Source organism: Eptesicus fuscus, chromosome 6 (assembly GCF_027574615.1).
Source record: "Eptesicus fuscus isolate TK198812 chromosome 6, DD_ASM_mEF_20220401, whole genome shotgun sequence".
Taxonomy (NCBI): domain Eukaryota; kingdom Metazoa; phylum Chordata; class Mammalia; order Chiroptera; family Vespertilionidae; genus Eptesicus; species Eptesicus fuscus.
This window is the reverse complement of record NC_072478.1, coordinates 15,418,451-15,444,630: the sequence shown is the minus strand read 5'-3', so window position 1 is coordinate 15,444,630 and position 26,180 is coordinate 15,418,451. Positions and strand designations below refer to the sequence as shown.

The window sequence follows — 26,180 nt, the reverse complement described above, 5'->3', positions numbered from 1 at the left end:
CCCTTTTCCTCATTTCTCTCTTTCTCCCAGAAAGCTTGCCTTTCTCACTGGGTCCCTCTTTCGCATCTGCTTCCCTCTCCCTGGCCAGGCGCCCTCCTCCCAGCACGCTGGTCAGCTCCCTCCAGCCGGCGCGCAGGCTCAGTCCCGCCCACGCGGATCCCGAGTCACGAGGCCGCAGGCAGCGCGCCTGCGAAGGGGGCGGGGCGAGGCCGTGGCGCCGCAGCGCGCATGGGCGGGGCCGGGGGGCGCGGGCTGCCGCTGCTATATCTACGCCTGCGCGGCACAGCTGCGGGGCCAGTCGGGACGGAGGAGACAAGATGGCGCTGCGTGTGATGCGGGGGATCGTGAACGGGGCCGCACCCGAGCTGCCCGTGCCCACCAGTGGGGCGGGGGCGGGAGCGGGATCTTGGGAGCAGGCGATGGCAGCGAGTCGGAACTACCTGTCCCAGCCTCGCCTCAGTGAGTATCAGAGAGCAAGATGGATCCTGCCTTAGCCCAGCCCCTTGCTCCTACTCACCTGCTTAGCCAGCGCCTGGGGGGGGCGGGGAGCGGGGGGAGGATTTATTTTTCCTTCTCGCGTCCCCCCCTACTCTCGCCCGCACGTCTCTCTCTAGAAGAAGACGTGAGTGTACTTCACATTTCCGTGCGGGAAAGCACTGCTGCGGGAACTTCCTCCTGGGGTCGGTGGGCTCCTGGCGGTCGCTCCGCCCTCCCCAGCTCCCCTGGGCTGGGGCGTTCTAGGCACTTGCTTCTTGTCTCTGTGGGAAGGCCGCCCCTTGTCACTCAGGCTTAATCTTCGCTTGACCTTCGCTTTGGACCTTTAGGGGTCGAGGGAACACCCCTCCCCATCAGCGCTCAGTGGCGGGGACCTCGGGGCCGCTCCTGCCGCGGGCGAAGATGTAGTTGCCGTCGCTGACGTGGTCAGGCCTTTCATGGATGGAGGTCGGTCCGTTGCCGGAGGGAGATGCTCGGTGGAGGGGGCTGTTCCACCGCAGGACACCTCCGTATCGCAGAACGCGAGAGCTGAAAAGTACCCTGCAGCTTATCTAGCCTAACCCTCTCATTTTACAGTGAGAAGCCGGAGGTTCCTGGAGGGACAGGACTTGCCAGGCTTTAAGACACCTAATTATTGGCAGAGCAGGAACTAAAAATTCCAGGTTTCTTAATTCCAGCAAGGCCTTTTTATACCTTTGCCGCTACTGACCAGTTAAGCTAACTTGGTTTAGTGTAAGGCTGCCTTGGGGAAACCAAACATCTTTGCTCATATTATATAACACATGTGCATAGGCATGTTTAAGCGTTGTTGAGTGTGAAAAGGCCTTAGTAAACCAGGTTTCAGTGAACTGCTCAAGAACTGCCTCTTGATTACTAAGCAATACAGTTGTGTCGCCTCAGACCTCTTCACAGCTTTCTTAGGAACTGGGGATGAGCCCTGGAAATAGACTCAAAACTTGGGAAAGCACCTGATGTTTCCCCAGGTGGCAGTACCATATTTGCACTGGTTAATTGCCAGAGTTCCTGTTTGTGGGTGGCTCATTGGTTGAAAAGAATTGCAGATGGAGGGTTTTTCTCCTGCCTGACTAATCCCATCCTGATCTGTCACTGGGTCATGTGACAGCACTGCAGTGTGAGGGAAGGAAAACACTTGATTCTCTGGTTTGCCGAGATGTGCTTTTTACACTGGGAATGATCTGAATGCTTATTGGGGGTTTATAGGAGCTGATATAAATGTTTCAGGAAATTGACAGATGTTGCGTTCTTATGTGGACTTTAACCATAAGTTTATACCTAACAATTGCGAATTCCCTTAGGAATTGCATTTGTGTGTTTTGCTTTGGGTAGAAGAGAGAGGCATTAATGATGCTTCTAGGAAAAAATTATAAGGGAGCAATAGTCAGTTTACATATAATTATTCATTTAATATCAATTCAGAGAGTAGCAACTGAAATAATGTTGTTTAGAGAGTTCATGATGAAGGTTGTAAGCCCTTAAGGGGAGAATGACTAGTTATCTCTGTGCCCAGTCAGTGACTGAAGAACTGCAGATGAGAGTTCTCCTGACAAAAGTGTTGCAACTTAATTCTTGAAACTCAATCTTTAGATTTAGAGGTCAGGAATCCTTTTTGTATCCTCAGTGCCTAGCACAGTGCTTGATACATATAAGTACTTATCCTGTCTTGTACTTTGTTGTATAACTTGCATTTAAACCCCTTGTTCTAATAGTTTGGTGGATAGATTCTTCGCCTGGATGGAATTAGGTAGAGTAAGGAGTTGGGATACTTGGTTGAGTTGAATTTCCCTCTGGGTCTGGTTTGTTCTAAAAAACATAAATGATATCATACTTAGGGTAACAGCTAATCACATTTGCAAAATATCTTTTTTCCTGTATTACCACATTCTTGATTCTAGTTAATAATTTTAATTGCTTGTGAATATCGATTAATTTTTTCTAATTAATGATGATACCATGTTCAGTGATATGGTATAGTAATTTAATGTGCTTTTTAAAGGAAGGAATGGAGTAATATTAGCAATTACACTGTGCAAATTGGGTCCTGTTTTAAAACAACTTCAGGATTATGGGGCTGTTAACAAGAAATGGAAAACGAGATGTGCAGGATTGATATAATCTTGGGCACTTCAGTTGAATTTCTAAAGTCAGGGAAAGGAAACCTGATTTTCTTTTAAACTTTGAGCGAGGTTTAATAACATAGAGCTTTTGGAAGTGAACATTTTTAGATAATCTCTACTGTTCTTAAGACCCTAGCTAGGTTAATTTACCTTATGTTTCTTACATCATATAGCAGAGCTAGCCCCAGGCAGGTCAAATAAAGGAATCATTGGCCTGCTTTTTTCTGGAACCGCTCCCTCAATACCCATTGCTCAGGGTGTGGGTATAGACCCTTGCACAATGGAAGATGGGTTTTTGATTTGGTAATAAGGTGGAGGCTGAAGGACTAGGTCTCTTGTGCAATGGCTGTGAATTTTCTCTTTACAAATTTCACAATCATTAAGTGGTGTTAGTAGTGTTGAATAATCTCATATCCTGCAGGAGAAAGAGGATGTCATTTGACAAAACCTGCTTCTTAAAAACCTTTGTAGACTTTGGTTTTAAATGTTACCCATAAATATATATTGCCTGCTTGATAGTTCCAAATCAGAGATGTGACTTGTTGGTTGTAAAATGTGTTTGGTATCCTCCTATATAAGAAAAGGCTAATAGCAAATTGTCCCCTCAACCAGTTCAACTGGGAGTTCCACCAGGGGGCAGGGCTGGCAGGCCAACCACCCTTGGTCCCTCCCCCTCCTGGCCTGGTCCGATGGGCCCTGATGGTGGGGGTTGGGGGAGGACGGACCCCACCGGTGCAGGAATTTGTGTACTAGGCCTCTAGTATAATGTAAACATATATCTGCTGTGTTGTCAGGAGTTCTGATCATCTTCTACAGACCCAAATTCTTGTTCATTTGGACATTTTCAAGAGAAGAATGGCCATTATTTTGGTAAATAGAAATGTCCATGTAATCTGTGAATGGGTTTTTACTTTTTTGAAGAGCAGGTAATGACTTTGGCAGCCCTACTCTAAACAGTTATCTCTGCTTTGGACTGTTAATGATAATGGTGAGAAAAGCTAGAAATATTTTGAGAGATAAAAGGTAGTGCTTGATAGCATTTTTTCTGCTTTTTTTTTTTTCCTCCCTTTTTTTGGGAAATAGTTTTAATATTATAGGAAAGAACTATATTTTTTATATAAACTGTCTTCTAGTATTTATTTGTAGTCCAAGTGATTGGAACTGTGTCATCTCCATATTTTTTAATTATACTAGAGACTGAGTTCAGAAATCTTATAGGGTACCAACTTTAGAATTAGGAAAACAACAACATACAAAACAAAAAACCACTTCTAATCCCAGCTTTCCAATTTAGTAACAAATTTCTCATGTAGAGTGGGTGTTTCAGTCTTGCCTACCTCCCAGCATTTTGGGGAGCTGAAATAAGGTAACTTTTCTAAAGAGGCTCTGTAAAAGTCTGATGTACTTTCCACGTTTTTGTTTGGTAATGTTTTTTATTTAGTTTGGGTTATAACACTTACTAGTTTACTTTGTTATGTCAGTTTAATTTAAACCAAGCAGGTTGCTTAACCTCTGCTTTGTATCTGAAGTAGTCTCCTCTTGTTTTTCATGTTTTCCAGTGAGGGAAAACGCTGAAGCGCCTCCATTAGATTCTTTCCTCTGCTTAAACTCTCCAGTGGCTACACTCCATTGAAGACAGATTGTTTTCCAGTAATGACAAAATATGAACACAAAGGGAATCATTGGCCAGTGCGTTAAATAGTAAAAATAACTTATTTTTTAATAGCTAAAGATGCAGACTCATGAAATTATTTTGAGTGCTATAGCTACATAAGTCTTGCAGATAATTATGAGTCTACCAGACCACAAAAAAACAACAGCAACAAAAACAAAAGAGCAGTTCAGTTTTATAATTTGAACTGCAGGTCAGAGTTAAAGAACAAATGACTCTGGAGCCAGACCATATAAGTTCAGATGCTTGGGCAAATTACTTAATTTCTGAGAGTCATTTTTCTCTTCTAAAACTTGGAATAATAGTTAACTCATAGCCCTGTTATGGAGATTAAATAAGAATTTCTTATAAGTAGTTATTATTGTTGGTGTTAATGAATTCGAATGGTTACTGGCTTTTTAAAAGGCTACATAGTATGTAAAGTACAGCATAGGGAATATAGTCAATACTAATGTTGTAATAACTATTGTATGGTGGATACTGAAAAAGTTTTGAAAAGGTCTCTGCAAAATACATGATTCTGTACTGTGCTGTACACCTGAAACTAATAATAATATTGATGTAAACTATAATTAAAAAATAAAATTAAAAAATTGTTGCAAATTTAGAGATTCTTGATGAAGTAGAACCTTGTCTTGTGTAGAAGTCAGCTTTGTTCACTGTTTCCAGGAAAAGCAATGACTAGTGTTTCTTTCTTTTTTTTTTTTTTGGTCATGCTTTTGCTCGTGACTGGCAAAACTTCATAATTTTGAATGAGCTTGAATTTAAACATGAAATTCTGAAACGTTCTTGTAGAGGTTAGAAGTTCAAAGGAGATGCAAGTCTTGTTCAAAAGGTAAAGAGACTTAGAACCTGAAGGGTTTTGTTGCTGTTACATTTGCCTATAAATCTCAAAACTAGATCATGCCTCCTAACCAGCCCACTCCTTTCATCCCCAACTGTTTAGGTAAAAGTTTTGAAAAGGTCTCTGTTTCTGTATTTTTTAAAACTAGGTTCTAAGATAACCTGTTTCTAACGTAGCTCACTTTGCTTTTCCGCATAGCAATTGTAGAAGTCATTGATATAATAGAATGTTTGAACTCTTAAAATGAGAACAATGGGTAATTTTTCAGGGTTAGGAATTATTTTTAAGGGTATTAGATTATTTTAAAATGATGGAGTGGATTTTTATAAAAGTAGCAGAAAATAAGACACTTGGGGTCTTTCTAATAATTTTTGAGGAATGACTTATTCTTTTACATTATCATCCACTCAAGTAACTTAACTTTTTAAATTTGTGACTTGCCTTTTGTCTACAGTTTTTAAAAAAAAGTCATTTTGGAGCCCTGATGAGATAATTACAATTACAGATGTACTCAAGCAATATTTGGTGTCAGGATTTAAATGTCCTGTGAGTATGAAAGCCAAGGGGCCTGATTGCTTGCCATGTTTCTACCTGGGTACTGCTTCCTGGCGGAAGACGTTGTGTTTCTGAGTTCTGGAGCCCCTTGGGTGAACAGACTGGTTATTAAATGGTTTCCTCGTTCTTGGGAGTCTCCATCTGTGCCAGAAATCTCTGCGAGACTCGATAAGAAATCAAGCAAGTGAAAAGTTCCCAGTTGGTTGACAGCTTCTTAGAAATTATTTTAGGCCTTGTACTAAGTCTTCTTCATACATTTATTTTATTTTATTTTATTTGTTTTCAGCTGTTCTGACTATAAATTTAGTTAATTCTGATATAAGACTTACTCTGGAGTGTTCTATTTTACACCTAATTCCAATTACACTTGGAAAGTTATGTGAGGTGTGATATGGTTGAAGGATAGCTACCCTGGGATTAGCTACCTTACAGACTGGCACTTTATTCCAAGGGCATAATTTCCAGTGGAAAATATAAGCCTCTAAACTGACAGTAACATTTGACTTTTTTTTTTTTTTTTTAAGGATACTTACCTTATTTGACCCTCTGGCCTTTCATTCCATTGCCCACTCCCTCCTTAATAAAGCAATTTTCCCATAGTTTCTAAGATACCATTTAATGATAGCTTTTTACCTCAACACTACATTTTCTCAGATTTCTGTTGTGAGTTTCGTCACTTGTTAAGTATTCCCCTCCCCTTCCTTGTCTACTTTGGTAAGTGCCACCTCCTCTACAAAGTTTTCCTTTTCTCTTCAAGGTGAGAACGCCAGCTAGGTTTTTCCTGTGCTTCCACAGCCCTCTGCACATCTGTTAGGGTTCTTAACTCCCCCTTCTCCATATAAAACTGAACGCTTGAGGGAAATTTGTTCCGCTGTGCCTTTTTTGTTTTTGTGTCCTGGGTTCTTAAAATACTGTGATTTATAGTAAGGATTCAAAATGTTTTTGGTTGGATGTGGGTAGATTATGTGAAGTTGTACAGGCACAGGCATATTTAATTTTAAATTCAAAAAAAATTTGTACCTGTTTGCTCCATATTGTCATAGGTGTGGTAAAGTGGGGAGATGTTTTCCTGTAATCCCAGAGAGATAATTTAGGCTGTTGTTCTATTTGACTAAAATGGGCTCTTCTGTTTTTCTTTCCAGCATACAAGACAGTATCAGGAGTCAATGGTCCACTAGTGATCTTGGATCATGTTAAGGTAATATACCACCATCATTGTTTAATCATTTATGAAGTTTAAAACCTGGCATTAAGTCCTGTTAAGAATACTTTAAGTTTTATGTTATGATTTTTAAGCCATTCCTTGGGTCTGAATGTCAGTGCTATATAGGAGCCAAGAGTTTTAGATAAAAAATAAGAAGACAGTATTCTAGTACTGGGTCTACTGTGGATTCTGTTTGTGACTGAGGGTCCTTTGTCTGCAGAATTAAAAAAAATATATTTTTTCGTCGCTGCTACCTCATAGATATGTTTTATAGAAAATTATAAAACTGTTGAAAGACATAAAAGAAAACCTTAAGTGTAGATTCCATGTTCATGAATGACAGAATAGCAAAGATGTTGATTTTCTCCAGGTAACAATCAATTAGAGATAGAGTAATCAGGAATAGAAATTTGGTGCAGGAGTGAGCAAGTATATCAGTGGAGCAAAATTAAGAAGTTGCCTCACACAAGAAAATTGGACTTGGTAAATAGCAAAGGCTACATTACAAGCCAGTGGGAGACATTTTGTGCTACTCAGTAAATATTCTTAGGGCATTTGGCTTCTTATATGCAAAAGAATAAAAATGAGAAAGGTAAAATTACATAGCAAAAATAAATCCAGATGGATTAAAGGCCTGACATGAAAAACCTATTTTAGAAGACAGTACATAAGACCATTTTAATGACTTCTCAACAGTACACAAAAGGTATACATTATAAAGGAAAACAAATTATTTTATTCCATAAAAAGTTTTAAAACTTCATGTGATAAGGTACCATAAACAAAATTAAAAGATAAGAGACTGACTTGGAACAGATATTTGCAAAAAGGTTAGTGTCCAGAATCTATAAATGCGTAAAAATAAATAAGAAAAAGCAGATCCAGTTGAAAAGTGAGGAAAAAATAGTAATAAGCCAGTCATCGGAAATAAAGTCTGAATTGTCAGTAAACATGAAAAGATGCTCAATATTAGTAGAATCAGGAAAATGCAGTTTGAAAAGATGCTATTTTTTACTTTTCTAAATGGCAAAAGTTAATGTTTAATAGTAATTATGTAAGCTAACAGAGATGTAGGGAAAATATACTTTTGTATACTGCTAGGGAGATTGTAAATTAATACAGTTCTTTGCAGAGTAATTTGGCAGAAAATGGGCTCAGCCTGTGTAGCCCACCACTAAGTAATCAAATCCCTTAGGGCTATGGTCAGCAAACTGCAGCTCACGAGCCACATGCGGCTCTTTGGCCCCTTGAGTGTGGCTCTTCCACAAAATACCACGGCCTGGGCGAGTCTATTTTGAAGAAGTGGCGTTAGAAGAAGGTTTTTTTTTTTTTTAGTTTTTTTTTTAAACATATTTTATTGATTTTTTACAGAGAGGAAGGGAGATAGTTAGAAAAATCGATGAGAGAGAAACATCGATCAGCTGCCTCCTGCACACCCCCTACCGGGGATGTGCCCACAACCAAGGTACATGCCCTTGACTGGAATCGAACCTGGGACCTCTCAAGTCCGCAGGCCGACGCTCTATCCACTGAGCCAAACCGGTTTCGGCAGAAAAAGTTTAAGTTTAAAAAATTTGGCTCTCAAAAGAAATTTCAATCGTTGTACTGTTGATATTTGGCTCTGTTGACTAATGAGTTTGCCGACCACTGCCTTAGGGGAACTCAGGCACACTTGCATGAAGAGCACATGGGAGAATGTTCATCCTTGAACTCCATTGGTAGAACAACTGAATAAAATATGGTGTCATTTGATTTTTTTAAAAATCTTTATTGTTGAAAGTATTACATAGGTCCTCCTTTTTGTGTCATTTGATTTTATTTTCACTATATCTGTTTTAACATCAATTCTAAGCTGACCATATATTCACGTTAGCCTTTCCAAAATCAAGTTAAAATCAATGGTCTGTCATAGTTTAATTAGCAGATGTTTTTCTTCACTTCACACAAAATAGTGGTACATCTTTCAATAGAATATGTTGACAAAATAAGGTCAGTATTACCATGACAGACTCAAAACACAATGTCAAATGAAAAAAATGGTAGAAGGTGATATATTTAGTATGTTGCCATTTATATAAATGAAACCACGCTATATTTTTAGAAACATGCATTTAAAATATTAAGAACAGATAGAAGAGATACATATCTGGTTAGGAGAATTAGATTGAGGAGGGAACGTTAATGTTACCATATTATAATAGCCACTAGAGGCCCAGTGCACTCGCGGGGGGGTTGGGGGGAGGTCCCTCAGCCTGGCCTGTGCCCTCTTGCAGTCCGGGACCCCTCGGGGGATGTCCACCTGCCGGCTTAGGCCCGCTCTCCAGGGGATCGGGCCTAAGCTGGCAGGCAGACATTCCTCTGGCAGCCCGGGAGACCTTGGGGGATGTCTGACTAACAGCTTAGCGCTGCTGCGGAGGCGGGAGAGGCTCCCGCCACCGCCACTGCACTGACCAGCCATGAGCCGGCTTCTGGCTGAGCAGCGCTTCCCCTGTGGAAGCGCACTGACCACCAGGGGGCAGCTCCTGCGTTGAGTGCCTGCCCCCTGGTAGTCAGTGCATGTCATAGCCACTGGTCATTTCCAGTTGTTCTGCCTTAAGAGTCAATTTGAATATTACACTTTGATTATATAGGATTATTATTTAATTGCATTTTATCCCCCTGCCTCCAATGCATGCAGGAGATTACACATACATACACACAACAAACATCGCTTCTGAGTAGGGAGAACATGGTTATTTGTAAGTTCTTTCTATAGTATCGAAATTTCAAAATATACACAGAAGAAAATATTTTAATTGCTGTGTTTTCACAAATTTAAGACCCTTCTCTCTGTACCTTATGCTGGTTTGCCAATGTGTATACCAGTGATTGGCATTTTAAGGACTTAAACTACTTGAGGATGTCATCAACTCTCAGGTGTACCTTTGTGTGTCAGGGAGGTGGTGGGATTGCATATGGATACATGCTATGATGGAGATAGAGCACATAGAGTATTTTGGAGTTTTTAACCCTACCGCTAAATTTAACTTTAATCTCTAACCCTGTAGTTAGTTATCGATCCTTTATTTTTTTTCTACTTAGTTTCCCAGATATGCTGAGATTGTTCACTTGACATTACCAGATGGCACGAAGAGAAGTGGGCAAGTTCTAGAAGTTAGTGGTTCCAAAGCAGTGGTTCAGGTAAGCATAATTTTAATAACAGGCCAGTTGAACTTTTTCCTAATCACAAAAATGTAAGGAACACTGCATGTTTTTTCTAGTCATTGAATAAGTATGTCTGTGGAGGAAAAAAATATTTTTGCATGTTTTCTTATCAGATGTCAGCCACTTATATTCTAGATTCTAGCCCAATAGCTTCACTGGTAAATGGCTTTTTTTTTTTTTTAATGGATAAAATGAAGCAGATGATCACATAGAAGGAGAGAGAAGAAAAGCAGAATTCAAGCTTATGAAATGAAACCAAAACAGAATCTGAGTCCGTTTCTTTATATTGTCTCCTCTAATCCCTAGTTTTTAATATTACTGCTTACGGTAAATGCATTTTCTCAAATAACATTTTCCCCTAAAAAGTAATCTTGAGCAAGGGTCAGCAAAATTTTGGTAAAGGGCCAGATAGTAAAGTTTTTAGTGTTTGTGGAGCCACCTAAGGTCTCTGATGCATCTTTTTATTCTTCTTTCTTTTTTTAAATTAAACAGTTATTTAAAAATGTAAAAAAAAATTCTTAGCTTACTTGTAGGATTAGATGTCCTTCATGCACGACCCTTGTCAAGAGGTTGTATTTGTGATACTAAAAATAGTGTACATTTATGTATTTGAGTTTATAAAGGCTGACAAAATTTAAATTTCTTTTACCCTCCTGATTACTTCTCTTTCTTGGTAGGTATTTGAAGGGACTTCAGGTATAGATGCCAGGAAAACATCCTGTGAGTTTACTGGGGATATTCTCCGAACACCAGTGTCTGAGGATATGCTTGGTAAGTTGATATTATTCATTCTGAGCAGAGATCTGTTTCCTTTTCGACACGTTTACATAAAATCTTTTGAAAAACGATGAATATTTCTAACATTGTCCACTTGTGCCGTCTTATTGTTTTATAGGTCGGGTATTCAATGGATCAGGAAAACCGATCGACAGAGGTCCTGTTGTACTGGCTGAAGACTTCCTTGACATCATGGGTAAGGACAGTAAATGGTTTTGTGGAAAATGGCCTATATGTCTAGCTTATATCTTTGCCGGATAGTGATTTTTTGTGATACTTTAAGTTGATAACCAACTTGCTCCATAATTAATTACTTATTATTTAACAAATTTATTTTTTCCTAGAGATAATCTTAAAATTTTATATAAATATCTTAATATATCATTAGGGTATATTAGGAATGTAAATAATAAAGCCATGGCTTTGAGGATTGCTCTCTTATTTGCTATACCTCTATTTCACTTTAGGAACTTGAGTTCCACTATCAATATTTCATGAGTCTAAGCAAGACTAATGGAAAAAATTATCTAAACAGTTTCAGATTTCAGAAAATAACTAATATTTTAAGAGCAGAAAGAAATGCTTTATATGTTTTAGTCTTCTTGTACAGACATATTAAAATTTTCCCTTTTGGAAATTCCTTAGGCCAGCCAATCAATCCTCAGTGTCGAATCTACCCAGAGGAGATGATTCAGACCGGCATCTCGGCCATAGATGGCATGAACAGTATTGCTAGGGGGCAGAAAATTCCTATCTTCTCTGCTGCTGGCTTACCACACAATGAGGTGAGAACTAGGGTCTGTTTGGTATGAAATTTAACAAGGAAGAATTCCTAAATGCTTGACATTAGTGAGAAACCAAAGGAGTTTCAACATTAACACGTTAAGCGCCCAGTCAGTCACCAGTGACTGACACTATACTATCTGTCCAGAAGGCAAAACAGGCTGGGCGCTTAACGTGTTAATCCCCAGTGTTACTGTTTATATAATCCAGTTACAGTGGATCTTTATCCATACGCTAGAGGTCCGGTGCATGAATTTGTGTACGAGTGGAGTCTGGCTAGCCTGCCCCGATCGGGGTGGGGGGGCTGACTGGGGGTGGGGCTGGCCAGGGGGAGGGGCCGTGGGCTGGTCGAACTCCCGGTTGAGGGGACAATTTGCATATTAGCCATTTATTATATAGGACTAGAGGCCCGGTGCATGAAATTCGTGCACGGGGGTGTATGTCCCTCAGCCCAGCCTGCACCCTCTCCAATCTATTTATCTTCTATAATTGAAACTTTGTAGCCTTGAGCGGAGGCCAGGGCCGGCCAGGGCGGGCGGGAAGCTTGGCTTCCTCCATCGCCGGGGGCAACCCAAGCCTCCTCCTCTGTCCAGCTCTGTAGCCACCGCCATCTTTGTTGAGATATATTTATCTTCTATAATTGAAACCTTGTAGTCTTGAGCGGAGGCCAGGGCTGGCCAGGGCGAGTGGGAAGCTTGGCTTTCTCCATCGTTGGGGGCAACCCAAGCCTCCTGCTTGCTCCAGCTCCGTGGCCACGGCCATATTTGTTGGGTTAATTTGCATACTCGCTCCTGATTGGTTGGTGGGCGTGGCAGAGGTATGGTCAATTTGCATGTTTCTCCTTTATTAGATAGGATGATAGCTCTCTTTTTACTTACTCTTAGGAATTTTTGCATGCAAATTGCAAAATAGTTTTATTGGATACAGTCCTTTAAAACAGCGGTCCCCAACCAGTGGTCCGCAAACCACTGGTGGTCTGTGAGGTCTGAAAGGTTGGCGACTGCTGCTTTAAAACATTCCAATTTCACTTATAATTAAAATTTCAAAAAGTTTAGGATGAAAGTTACACTTTGTTGTAGAAATGTTGTTTTAGATTTCAACTCAGTGCTTTTGTACTCCTCATCAGATTGCAGCTCAGATCTGTCGCCAGGCTGGTTTGGTAAAGAAATCCAAAGATGTAGTGGACTACAGTGAGGAAAATTTTGCAATTGTATTTGCTGCTATGGGTGTAAGTATAAATATTTGCTGGTTTAGTATGAAATATAAAATTAATTGCTTATGTTATTAGAATAGTGTAGGAAATTACACATGTATCATTGAGTTTACCTCTAGGTAAAGAAGTTGCAAGTTAGCATTTTGGGCAAACTAAGGATTAAAATTTGGCATTTGACTATGAAATGTAAGAATAATTCTCCTTGTGCCCAAAGTAGGCTGTTTACTCTGTTGGCTTTTGTGAAAAATTTGTGTGAGTACTTAACAACTTTAAAGGAAGGAACAGTGCAGATCTATAGCTTAGCCTTCATCAGAAATACATAGTATTGAGAATGTTTCTTCTTCCAGCACTGATGAAGTCATTGCTATTTAGGTAAACATGGAAACTGCCCGGTTCTTCAAATCTGACTTTGAAGAAAATGGCTCCATGGACAACGTCTGCCTCTTTTTGAACTTGGCTAATGACCCTACGTAAGTAAATAGAGCTATTTCTTTCTGTTCATCCAGGCTTCAGGTCCAAAATGCTACCTAAGACTAGGGAGAAAAAATGTTATGAAAGCAACATGGGCTTAAGAAGGAGATAACTATATCTAAATTCCAGTTGTGCTTCTTGGTAGTTATTTGGCTTTGGGCAAATCATGTAGGCTCTGAAGCTCAGTTTCCTCTTCCAGAAAATGTGACAAATAATACTTGTTTCACAGGGTTATTGTGTATATTAAATGAGATAATATGTATAAATTACCTAGTACACAATTTGTACTCAGTGAATGATCTTTTCCTCTTAACTGAGAAATCTGGACCCTATTTCTCCCTTCCCTCCCTCTCTTCTCTCCCTCTTACCCCCCCACCCCCCCTTCTCTCTGTTTTGAGAACTATATAGTTCTGAGAAATTATAAAATAACCAATTTAACTTTGTAGAAGTAAGTAATTATTATTATGTTAATACATAAAGTAGCTGCTTTACTTAACTTAAAGTAATAATTGCTTTACCCTCCTCAATTTATTTAAAACGTTTAGAGGGAGATTGTACGATTTCCAGAATCTCATTTTCTTTTGTTTTTAGCCTTTTTGTTTGAGTGACATAGGACTTAATGTTCCATTTCAGTATTGAACGAATTATCACTCCTCGCTTGGCTCTAACCACAGCTGAATTTCTGGCCTATCAGTGTGAGAAACATGTGTTGGTTATCCTAACAGACATGAGTTCTTATGCTGAAGCACTTCGAGAGGTAACTTTTTTCTTAATTAAAATGGCTTCATTTCCAGGGTTATCTTGTCCCTTTGCAAGTTTTCATTTTTCTTTCATCATGTTTTTAAAACTTATATCTGTCACTTTAGTTGAAATGATTAGATGATAACATTTAAATTATTAGCCTATTTATCATTCTGTCACTGTCTCCATGAATTAAGACTTGATTCTAAGAGAGAGTAAATGATAAATGATGCAAGCTCTTTATTCAGTTACTCTCCCAGGAATTCTGTCTCTGTCCAGACTGTCAATTTTTAACCTTTTCCAGAATTTTATTCTTAATGATGTTACTATTTGAATAGATATAGTAAAAAAGCCCATATTCTGGCAGCACCGTTCTCAGAACCTTTTCCTTCAGAAAACTCAGTGTTTAATTAGGACAATATTAAGATTCTTGCGTTATCACCAGAAGTTTAGGGTGTTTGTTCTAATGAAAGTTACTGAAATGTTGAGTAAGGTATTCTTTTAAGCATGTAAAAAGTTTCTTAAAATTCCCTGAGATCCATCACCAAATCTCACTCTGCTACCAAGTTTTTTAAGTGGAGGACTCCCCTCCCCCCATACCCATCGTAGACCAATACCTTTTCTAAAATGAACTATTAGAAAAGTGAAATTAAAAAATACATAAATTATAAGCCTAGATTTATTTTATTAGATTCAGCAGACAAATTTATTCTGTTAAATTGCTATTGAAGTTTTCTAAATGCTTACCTTATTTTCTCATTGCACATTTATAAGAGCTGATCTGCAGACCATACTTTGAGTGACGCTGCTATAGCACACTCTTTTGAAGGAAGCACTTAAACTTGTCCTTAATGTTTTGGTTTTTAGTGGTTGTAGATTAATAGGTATACCTATATTCTAGTATGCATGTCTCTAAGAGAAAGACCATTTGTTACTAATCTTATTTTGTGCAGTGAATGGACTCCTGGCTCTGTGATTTTGGGAAATTATTTATCTAACCTTTGGTTCTAACTACAAATTGACATTAACAACATTACCTTCCTCATAGGGTTGTTGTGAGGATTAAATAATGAATGTAAAGTACATCAAATGACTCCTGGTATAGATTTCCTTCCCTTTTTACCTTTTCGGGTTTAGCGTACATATATATGGCAAGACCCGTAGCATAAAATAAATCTTGTGAACTAATCAGTTCTCTTAGTTTTAAAATTAACTTCCTTTGGTTTATAAAATTGCAAGCTATTTCCTTCTAGCAAGCTATTTGGAGATTTGGCAACAGAGGATTTTAGCAAAAAACGTCTGGTCCCAGTTGTCAGCATTTTCGTTGCAAAAGACTTGAAATTGTGTTACTAGATTTTTCTAAATGATCTCTTAGAGACTATTTAAAATGAAAAAGATAATATTCCAACTTTCTAAGTTGGCATGTTCAAACAAACAAAGCTTTGCTTTCCATATCCCATGTTGTGTGATATTCTTCTCCTTGGCTTACGTCAGGTTTCAGCAGCCAGGGAAGAGGTTCCTGGTCGACGAGGTTTCCCAGGTTACATGTATACGGATTTAGCCACAATATATGAACGTGCTGGTCGAGTGGAAGGTAGAAATGGCTCGATTACTCAAATCCCTATTCTCACCATGCCTAATGATGGTAAGTTTTTGGTTTTTGGATTATAGCAGGCCTAATCCTTGTAAGGGCTTTGATTCTAAGAGAGAAAACGATCTACTTTTTTGAGAGTGTTTATCCTCCAGGGGTTTACATCACCTAGTAATTTGTACATAAATAAAATTTTTCATTTGAAAACTGCTCATAATTATTATCCTTTTGTGGAAGAAAAAGTAATAATTATAATTAGAATTTTAAATGTTTATTTACTGAGTACTATTGAGTGCCTGCTATTTGTAGGACACTGGTCTGGATATAAGTAATTTAAAAAAGCACTGTGTCTTTACCTAATGTAAGTTGTTCAGTCTAATTAGATATTTTCTTATGTGTGCACACAAATAATTTAAGGTGGCTTAAGTGTCAAAAGCACAAATAGTAAATGCCACAAGACTTTAGAGACAAGTTGATCACCACCAGAGGCTGATTAAAACTTGGTTTCCTTTATTACGTGTGAAAGCACACGGTGCAGTGCCTTTCTAGTGTGTGCTCAGGGTGGCTCCTGGGGCAAAGACTTTGCGCCTTTTGTCCTTTTCTCTGTTTTTAAAAGGCACTTTTGGAAGATATTTTCAGAAACAGTGATAACTCACTATATTGAGGACTGTTCTGAGTGCTTTATAAATGTTGACTAATTTGATTCTCAGAGCAACTTTGAGATAGATTCTCTAATCTGAGGCACAGGGAGGTGAAGTGATCTGTCAGAGTTGGGAAGTGATAGCCTTAGAACCCAAGCAGTCTGAATTCACAATTCACACTGACTGGTACACCACACTGCTTCTGCCATGAAAATTATTTGTTCCAAGAAAGAAGCTACAAATTACTTTATGTCCTTTAGCAGACTTAGAAATGTCTTGACTTGTGTGACCTTTTTGGTGCTGCCTGCATTGTGTCGCTTTACTTGTCTAGCATTTCTATATTTCCCATGTTGAAGTAGCTTATGAGCTAGGAATAATCTCTCAGTATACATCCCATTGGCAATCTCTGAAAGGGAACTTTGTGTTCAAATGGAATTTTTAAAAATATATTTTGGGGAGAGATCACATAACTAGGAGAAATAGTACTTTTTATGAATGCAGCTAATTTACCTCATGTGCCAACACATAATTAACTATGCTGCAACCAAATAAATTAAACTGTCCATTATGGTAACCTCTAGCCACATTTGGCTATTTAAATTCTAAAGTTTGAAGTTAGATAAATTTGAAAAACCATAAAGTTTTTCAGTTATATTAGCCACATTTTTTTAGTGCTCAATAGCTGCATTTGGCTAGTGGCTATCATATGGTACAGCATACATACAGAACTTACCAATCATCACAGAAAATTATTTTATACTAGAGGTCAGGTGCACAAAATTACAAAATTCATGCATGGGTAGGGTCCCTAGGCCTGGCCTGCAATCAGGGCTGATCTTCCCCGGCTGCCGGAAGCCGGCTCCGCCCCCCGCCGCCGGTTGTCCTCTGTGGGGTGATCAGGGACCTGTCTTCGCCCACGTCCCCCACCATCCATCTTCAGTTTCTGGTTCCCCATCCAGCAAATGGAGCCTGTCGGCCGCGGGGAGGGACCAAAAGGTTGGCCAGCAGACCCCCATCGGGCGATAAGGACCTGCGGGCTGGGGGCAGCTCCTGTGTTGAGCGTCTGCCCCCTGGTGGTCAGTGTGCGTCATAGCCCACTGGTTGTTTCACTGGTCAATTTGCATATTATGCTTTTATATATGTATGTGTGTATATATATACACACATATCCTATCTAATAAAAGAATAATATGCAAATTAACCATCACTCCACTACACCCACAAGCCAATCAGGAGCGAGTATGCAAATTAACCCAACCAAGATGGCTTTGGCCACAGAGAGAGCAGGAGGGAGACTTGGGTTTCCCCGGTGATGGAGGAAGCCAAGCTTTCCACACACCCTGGCTGGCTCAGGCCTCCGCTTAAGGCTACAAAGTTTCAATTATAGAAGATAAATAAATTCCAACAGAAACGGCTGCCACCACCGAGCGAGCAGAAGGCTTGGCTCCGCTGATGGCTACAAAGTTTCAATTGTAGAAGATAAATAAATTCCAGATACCAGGGCCTCGGCTTGGGTCGCCGGGGGGGCGTGGCCGGCCTGCAAACCACCACAGGCCCCTCGCCTAGGCCGCCCCACGCCCCAAGGGAACCCCCACCCTGATCCGGGACACCCTTCAGAGCAAACCAGCTGGCCCCCACCCATGCACCAGGCCTCTATCCTACCTAATAAAAGAGTAATATGCAGATTGACCATCACTCCAACACACAAGATGGCTGCCCCCATGTGGTCAAGGATCCTGCCCTCATGTGGACACAAGATGGCCACCACAAGATGGCCAGCAGGGGAGGGCAGTTAGGAGGGACCAGGCCTGCAAGGGAGGGCAGTTGTGGGCGATCAGGCCAGCAGGGGAGGGCAGTTGGGAGGGACCAGGCCTGCAAGGGAGGGCAGTTGGGGGCAAACAGGCTGGCAGGGGAGCAGTTAGGCATCAGTCAGGCTGGCAGGGGAGTGGTTAGGGGGTGATCAGGCTGGCAGGCAGAAGCGTTTAGGGGCAATCAGGAAGGCAGGTAGGTGAGCAGTTGGGAGCCAGCAGTCCTGGATTGTGAGAGGGATGTCTGACTGCCCGTTTAGGCCCAATCCTACCATGATCGGGCCTAAACGGGCAGTCGGACATCCCTCGAGGGGTCTCAGATTGGAGACGGTGCAGGCTGGGCTGAGGGACACCCCCCCCCCCATGCACAAATTTCATGCACCGGGCCTCTAGTATATGTATATGTATATATGTATATATGTATATGTATATAGAGGCCCGTTGCAGGAAGATTCCTGCAAGAATAGGGCTTTCTCGGGCCTTTTCCTGCAAGAATAGGGCTTCCTGCGGCCTGAGCGAAGCAGAGAAGAGAGCAAAGCCCACCGAGACAGGCTTCCCTCCTGCCGCCACCCCACCCCCCCCAACCCCGCTTTCCCTCCTGCCACTGCCTCCCCCCGTGCTTTCCCTCCCGCCACCTCCCCACTTTCCGCTTTCCCTCCCTCTTCCTTCTACGCTGTCTTCAGTCTGCATGTGCAGATTAACTGCCATCTTTGTTGGGTTAATTTGCATATTCGCTCTGATTGGCTGGTGGGCGTAGCAGAGTGATAGTCAATTTGCATGTTTCTCTTTTATTAGTGTAGATAGATAGATAGATAGATAGATAGATAGATAGATAGATAGAAAGAACAGTTTTAGGTAGTGCTGTAGGTAATGCAGATTGACATGCTGTGCATTTGTTTATATGAGATGACAACTAACATCAGATGTCTTCTTCTGGTAGATATCACTCACCCCATCCCTGATTTGACTGGATATATCACAGAGGGGCAGATCTATGTGGACAGACAGCTACACAACAGACAGGTATTTGACATTTGAGTGGCACAGTAAAGCTTACAAATCTACTCTTCAGTTATTCTTTAGTGACTTGGACTTTGCTCTTAGAAATTTTTTTTTTTTTTTTTAGAAAATATCTTAAATTGATTTTGACATGGTTGTAAACTTGTCATTTCTATGTACAACAAATTCTCGAATAGCATTTGTTCAATGCCATTTTGTTTTAAAGTTGATGAGATGCCATAGGAACTTAACTCTTGTTTGTATCCATCAGCCTATGTGAAAACTAGTTTTATTATATGTCATTTTACTTAAAGTCAAAGAACCCTTCAATGACATTATGAGGATTGACTACAGTATCCTGGTGTCGCTAATTTCCACTTTTTCTTTATTGTGCCTTACAATGGAGTCAGTTGTCTTAAAGAATGTTTTTGGGTAGTCTATTCCATAATGTATAATCTACTAATTATATTAATAATACAAAAACAGATTTTTTTCTGTTTTTTTATTGAAGTATAATTTATTAGTTTCAAGTGTACAACATAATGATCCAATATTTGTACATATTGCAAAATGATCACCAAAATAAGTCCAGTTACCATCCATCATCATAGTTAAAAATTATTTTTCTTCTGATGAGAATTTTGAAGATCCACTCGCCTAGCTACTTTCAAATATAATACAGTGCAGTTTTTTGTTTGTGTTTTTTTAATCCTCACCCGAAAATATTTTTCCATTGATTTTTAGAGAGAGTGGAAGAGAGAGGGAAAGACAGAAATATTAATGTGAGAGAAACACATCGATTGGTTGCCTCCTGCATGTGCACTAAGCAGGGCCCAGGCCGGGGAGGAGCCTGCAACCGAGGTATGTTCCCTTGACCGGAATCAAACCCAGGACCCTTTGGTCTGTAGGCTGGTACTTTAGCCACTGAGCCAAACTGGCTAGGGCTACAGTGCAGTTTTACTAATTATATTTGCTATGCTGTACATTACATCCCTCTGACTTGTTCATTTTATAACTGGAGATTTGTATCTTTTGACCCCCTTCATCCATTTTGTCCACCCACCCCCACTCCCAGCCTCAGGCAACCACCAGTCTGTTCTCTATATCCATGCACTTGTGGGGTTTTTTTGTTTGTTTTTAGATTCCACATATAAATCAGATCATATGGTACTTATCTTTTTCTGTTTGATTTATTTCATTTAGCATAATTACCCCTCAAGATCAATTCTTGTTGTCAAAAAGACAAGATTTCATTCTATTTTTATGGCTGAATAATCAAAAACAAATTTTTGATGGTTCTGTACTAGATCAACTTTTAGGTGGAATTATTGTTAGTCTTATTATTTTGTATGTGATTTTGAGTCAGAGTTCAGAAGACCACTTAGATTTGATACTGTAGGCAAATATTGAAAATTCAGTTTTTCAATATAATCTTGTACTGTTGTATAGGTTTTTAGATTTGATTCTCAAAAGAAATATTATGCCATAAAGAGTTTCATATCAGGAAAACATGTTAAAACTCACCTAGGAAACAACTGCAGCAGTTTTATATAATTTAAGGGATAATAACGAGTTTCCAAATGCTTCTTTACTACCAGTACAGCTTGAATTTTGTACTTATTTTCCCCCTCCCATTCTACCCAAGATTTATCCACCTATTAATGTGCTGCCCTCATTGTCACGGTTAATGAAGTCTGCTATTGGGGAAGGTATGACCAGGAAGGATCATGCTGATGTGTCTAACCAGCTGGTATGTATATCTTCTTAATGATGGCGCTTAAAAAAGTAAATGCCTTTCTTAATCTATTCTTTCTGCTATCTTATACCTCTTGTCTTTATCCCATATCACTTTTCTTTTCCTCATCCACATAGAATTTTAGTATAGTCTTCATATCCTATCTAATAAAGAGGGACTATGCTAATTGACCATCACACCCTCACAAAGATGGCGGTGCCCACAGCCAATAAGGAGGGAATATGCTAATTGACTGTCATGTCCTCAAAGATGGCGGCACCCACAGCCACAAGATGGCGGTTCCCAGTTCCCTCAGCCGCCCAGGGCCGCCCAAGGCACAGGGAACCAGAGTTGGGCCAAGGCTTGCACTGCTGGCAGTGGCAGCAGGAGAGGTGTGATGAGGGTGTTGCCTTTGCCTGATCACTGGGTCGCCTCCCACCCCTGAGGGCTCCCAGACTGTGAGAGGAGGCAGGCCGGGCTGAGAGGCCCCCCGCCCCTTGTCCAGTGCATGAATTTTTATGCACCGGGCCTCTAGTATAATATAAAAACATTCATTAGAACCAAGCAGTCTTTTTTTCATAAGGATGGATGCTGATAATGAAGATTAAAAATCATATGCTTGAAATACTTGTTTTATGCTATGTAAAGTAGCTTCTAAATAAAAAACCAAGCCATAAGGCCGTTTTAAGTTTTTATTAGTAATCATAATAATAATTGTGGAGTATTCCTGAAAGGATTCTTTAACTTTCCTTAAAGTAGAAATGATACACCTAATAGCACAAATGTTTTTCTTGAATAGAACTTCAAGATGGATTACTCCATGGTATGAGTTCTGATTTTCAAATATTTTATAAAGTGTAAGCTCATTGACACATTGAGGAAGTGTATTTTTGTAGCAGTGTCTATTGCATGCCTGACGATTCCTTTCCGGGTGAGACTGCTTCCTAATAAAGTCATCTGATACTTTCATGAGTTTTACTTAACGTGAATTGTGTTTGTAAGTAACGTGAAATTCCTTCTGTATTTTCTTATGAAGACACCTAAAGCGATACACTTACATAGCCCAGATTATTGTTAACATTTATACAATCTTAGGTCTGTGCGTGTGAACCTTTTCTCTCTTTAGTATGCGTGCTATGCTATTGGTAAAGATGTACAAGCCATGAAAGCCGTGGTGGGAGAAGAAGCCCTTACCTCAGATGATCTTCTTTACTTGGAATTTCTGCAGAAGTTTGAGAGGAACTTCATTGCTCAGGGTAAGATGACTCTTCTTACAAATATAAACAGCCTCATAAATAGTTTTGAAGACCTCTTTCCCAATCTGAGAGATTCTACATTGGTATCTACCTAATGTTCCTTCTGATTAGAGAAGAGGGTCTTTCAACTCTGTTGTGTCTTTGTACTTAGTGCTCTGGTTCCTTCCCCTCTGCCTTCAACTCTATTATCCAGTTATTTAGCTCCCCCCTTATTATCCCCTTCCTTACAACTGCTTTCTATTGCACGCCTCCTTCCTCCTACCCTCTCCGCAGCCATCTTCGCTAGCTTTGGGGGTTTGGGACTTTTCTGATCCATCTGTTTTCATCTCCTTTTTTTGATATATCTTTCTGCTTCTTAATTGTTTGTTCCCAGAGGCGTAGTTGCCTGTGCTTCCCTCTCCTCTCCCCGCCCCCCCCAAGCTTTGGCTGGTCCCCTATGCATTGACTGAATTGCTATGTATGATCCTTACCCTCTTTCTGAAGCCCTAATCCCACATCTTCAACTGGGACACTTTGTTTATGCCACCATCCCTGAGGCTCAGCACGGTCAGAACCAAAGTTTTTACCCAACTGACCACCTGGCTAGCAATTCCCTCTTCAGTTTCTATCTCGGCATGACTATTGTCCTGGTTACTCAAGCTCAGTAATTGGGCATTGTCCTGGGTGATGTTGAAGCTACTGATCTCTGACCACTCTTTGAGTCTTAAAACCTAGTCCACACCTTTGGTTTCATCACCCCTGGTCGCAGAATGCCAGCTTTTTCAGTTTCCCCGAGCCCTTATATATAATTGCCAGAGTAAATTTTATTCATTGTCCCTCTACTAAAAAGTCCAGAATGGTTTTCATTTCATAGCCTATGTAGTGTAGGGTTTCACGCTGCTTGGCTTGGTTTCTCCTGCCAGTCCTGCTAATGCTGCTAATACTCTTCCTGACCTCAGAGGTACTTAGAACAGATGTGTTCATTTTGGAATAATGCATAAAGCTACGCACTAGGATTTGTACACTTTTCTATTTATGTGGTAAGTTTTTATTGACATTAAAATACCCAAAATATATGAGTTTTTTAATGCATACCTTAATACCTTAAAAGTTAGAGATGAAATTCTTCTGCTAGAGAAAAGAATCCAGAACTTCAGCCACTCTGGTTTCTTCGTTAAGAAATGAGATTTATTTGCATAAGGTTGATTTCTGCTATTAAAAAGAATAATAACAACTTTGAAAACCACTGACCTATTCAAGTACTCAATAGGCCTTTCTAAGTATCTGTCAAATTCAGCCTCTGTTCCTGGGAAACTTTTTCTCACTCCTCTGGACACAACACTGAGTTTGGTTTCCATTGCCCCAAGTATTTAGATCCCCACCCAATTGTCAAGAAAGCTCCCCTTCTTCACCACCCCCCCACGCCTCTCCTCCCCTCCCCCTCCATCCGCGCCCCACCCCCCCTCACCCCCCCCCCACACACACACACACTAGACTGCCTGCCTGCTGTCTCTAGCCCATGGGCCCCTCTCTTTCCTCTGATTCAAGATGGTGCTTATTGTCTGTGGCCTCATTTCCACATTCAGTCACATCCAGTCTGGGGAGACCTAAATGCTCTGTGTCTCTTCTTTTTTACACTTCATGCTTCCAGTGCGGTCATATAACAGAATACATCCTGAATAACCTGGTAAGTTGGAAGTAGTTTGCCTTTATTCATCCAATCTCAATTTTTTATAAGGTCCTTATGAAAACCGCACTGTCTATGAGACTTTGGACATTGGCTGGCAGCTGCTCCGAATTTTCCCCAAAGAAATGCTGAAGAGAATCCCTCAGAGCACCCTGAGCGAGTTCTACCCTCGGGACTCCGCAAAGCACTAGCTGCCGTCTCATCGTTGGCTCAATACCCTTGTGTAATACTGGTTCCGTTTATTGATTCCTTTCGCACTTGCCCATCCCCACTTTTGTGTTGGAGTTTACCATGTTACCCTGTAATTAAAAACAAAGAATAGGTGACGTATTGTGCCAGTGTTGCAATGTCTTAAACTGCTAACAGACTTTAACATATTCCCTGCTCAGAAAACTGGGATCTTCAATGCTTTGTTTAAAGTAGCTGCAGGGATGGAGGCGAAGTTTTCTTACTCATGTGTATTTGTAAATAGTGGGATAGTTAGTTACCTAATAATGTCCTCATTATTTGAGTCTCTCAGACCTTCCTTCTCCACCCTCTTGAGAGTATCACTATCTGAAGCTATAATGCTTTGATCTCCAAATCGGGCAGGATCAGGACTAAAAGAAGCGTCTGCTTAGAAGAGCCCAGAGCTCTCTCCTGAGCATTTGTGTTTGGATGGTGGTGTACCTCTAGGTCTGTGCTGCTGTTCTAAGCAGATGGTTTTTACTGTCCACCTGCGCTTTCCTATTTAATGAGTAGATTAGAAAAGGAGTTGGGACTCCTGTGTGTTCATGTGCTCTCTCCCTCTGAGTAGCACACAATCTTGCAGCTTTTGCACAGCTGGCATCAATCGGATAGTAGTGAGATGCCTTGTCTTGATCCTTACTGGGTTGTCATGCAGAGGAATCATAATTAAAATAACCAGTATAATTGTTGCTTGGAAAGAGTTGGAGGTACAGCAAAAATAAAGAAAAGAAAAACCTACACCCATGCTACATTCGGACATGCTAACAGTGGTGTACTTTTCTAAAGTGTTTGCCAGAAGCTGAGGACACGGTGTGGGAGAAAGCTCTCCTGTGGACATGTTAAATAGTTAGAGAACAGCCTTTGGAAAACCCCTATTTGGTCCTGCTTTCTGACCTATCTCTGCCTCTTCAGGGTAATCTTGTGGCACAAGTGATAGCATTTAAAAGCTTTAGCCTTTTAACTCCTGCTCCTTCCTGCTGTGAGCCCTGAGCTGTCTTCTATGCACTCCGCCTTGTCCACTGTGTGGTCTCTGTGTTCTTTGTTAGTTGGGTGCAATAGCAACTTCTCTGCATTCCATCTTTCAAGTTGTGTAAAGTTCACTTTTTTCTCAGAGGATGTATGTGGGAGAGTCAGCATGATTATATTTTAATGTAGAAAATGTGACATCTGGATATAAAATGACAATAAATATTAAATTAAATGGAAGTGACTGAAAGTGACTTTGTGTCTTCAAATCAGAAAAATGGTGTAAATAAGCAAATATATATAATAATACACCTCTTGGATTCACAGTTTAGAACATCATACCCAACCCTTGGAGTTATAAGGAGCATGGCCCAGGTTTTGTACCCTCTATTTTTCAGGCTGCCCTGTTCAAGCTCTTTTCAGTAATATCCCTTCCAACATGCTGTAGTTTGATCTAATGCTGAGAGTTGCTACAGGTGTTCTTTAGAGTTCTTTGTTTCAGACATTTCAGGACCTCTAGAACCTATCTGCCATAAATGAAAGTGGGTGATAAATAGAAAATGATATACATATTGAAACAAGTCAAAGCTTGCTTCAAATAAAATCTTAAGTAGATGTCTAGTACAATGGTTGGCAAACTCATTAGTCAACAGAGCCAAATATCAATAGTACAATGATTGAAATTTCTTTTGAGAGCCAAATTTTTTAAACTTAAACTTCTTCTAACGCCACTTCTTCAAAATAGTCTCGCCCAGGCCGTGGTATTTTGTGGAAGAGCCACACTCGAGGGGCCAAAGAGCCGCATGTGGCTCGCAAGCCACAGTTTGCCAACCACGGGTCTACTATATCAAGAAAACACGCTGGTTGCCGAAACCGGTTTGGCTCAGTGGATAGAGCGTTGGCCTGCGGACTCAAGGGTCCCAGGTTCGATTCCGGTCAAGGGCATGTACCTTGGTTGCGGGCACATCCCCAGTGTGGGGTGTGCAGGAGGCAGCTGATCGATGTTTCCCTCTCATCGATGTTTCTAACTCTTCTAACTCTCTATCCCTCTCCCTTCCTCTCTGTAAAAAAATCAATAAAATATATTGAAAAAAAAAAAAGAAAGAAAAAAACGCTGGTTGAAGCACCAGGGTGTGGCATCATGGGGGCATCCTGTTTCTTGTCTTCAGCAAGGCAGTTGTAGGAGATGGAGAGGA

The 26,180-nt window shown here is 40.5% G+C and overlaps 1 protein-coding gene across 1 annotated transcript; it reads left to right on the top strand.

Moving 5' to 3' along the window:
- Window positions 1-281: 281 nt before the first annotated feature.
- ATP6V1B2 (ATPase H+ transporting V1 subunit B2) lies at window positions 282-25,224 on the top strand. The gene is made up of 14 exons (XM_008156342.3): window positions 282-459; window positions 6,844-6,899; window positions 9,987-10,085; window positions 10,787-10,880; window positions 11,005-11,082; window positions 11,532-11,671; window positions 12,796-12,897; window positions 13,255-13,352; window positions 13,987-14,110; window positions 15,589-15,739; window positions 19,075-19,157; window positions 20,779-20,883; window positions 21,995-22,124; window positions 23,842-25,224. Exons 1-14 carry the CDS (start codon window positions 318-320, stop codon window positions 23,979-23,981), a joined length of 1,542 nt encoding a protein of 513 aa, XP_008154564.2. The 5' UTR covers window positions 282-317; the 3' UTR covers window positions 23,982-25,224.
- The last annotated feature ends 956 nt before the right edge of the window (window positions 25,225-26,180 follow it).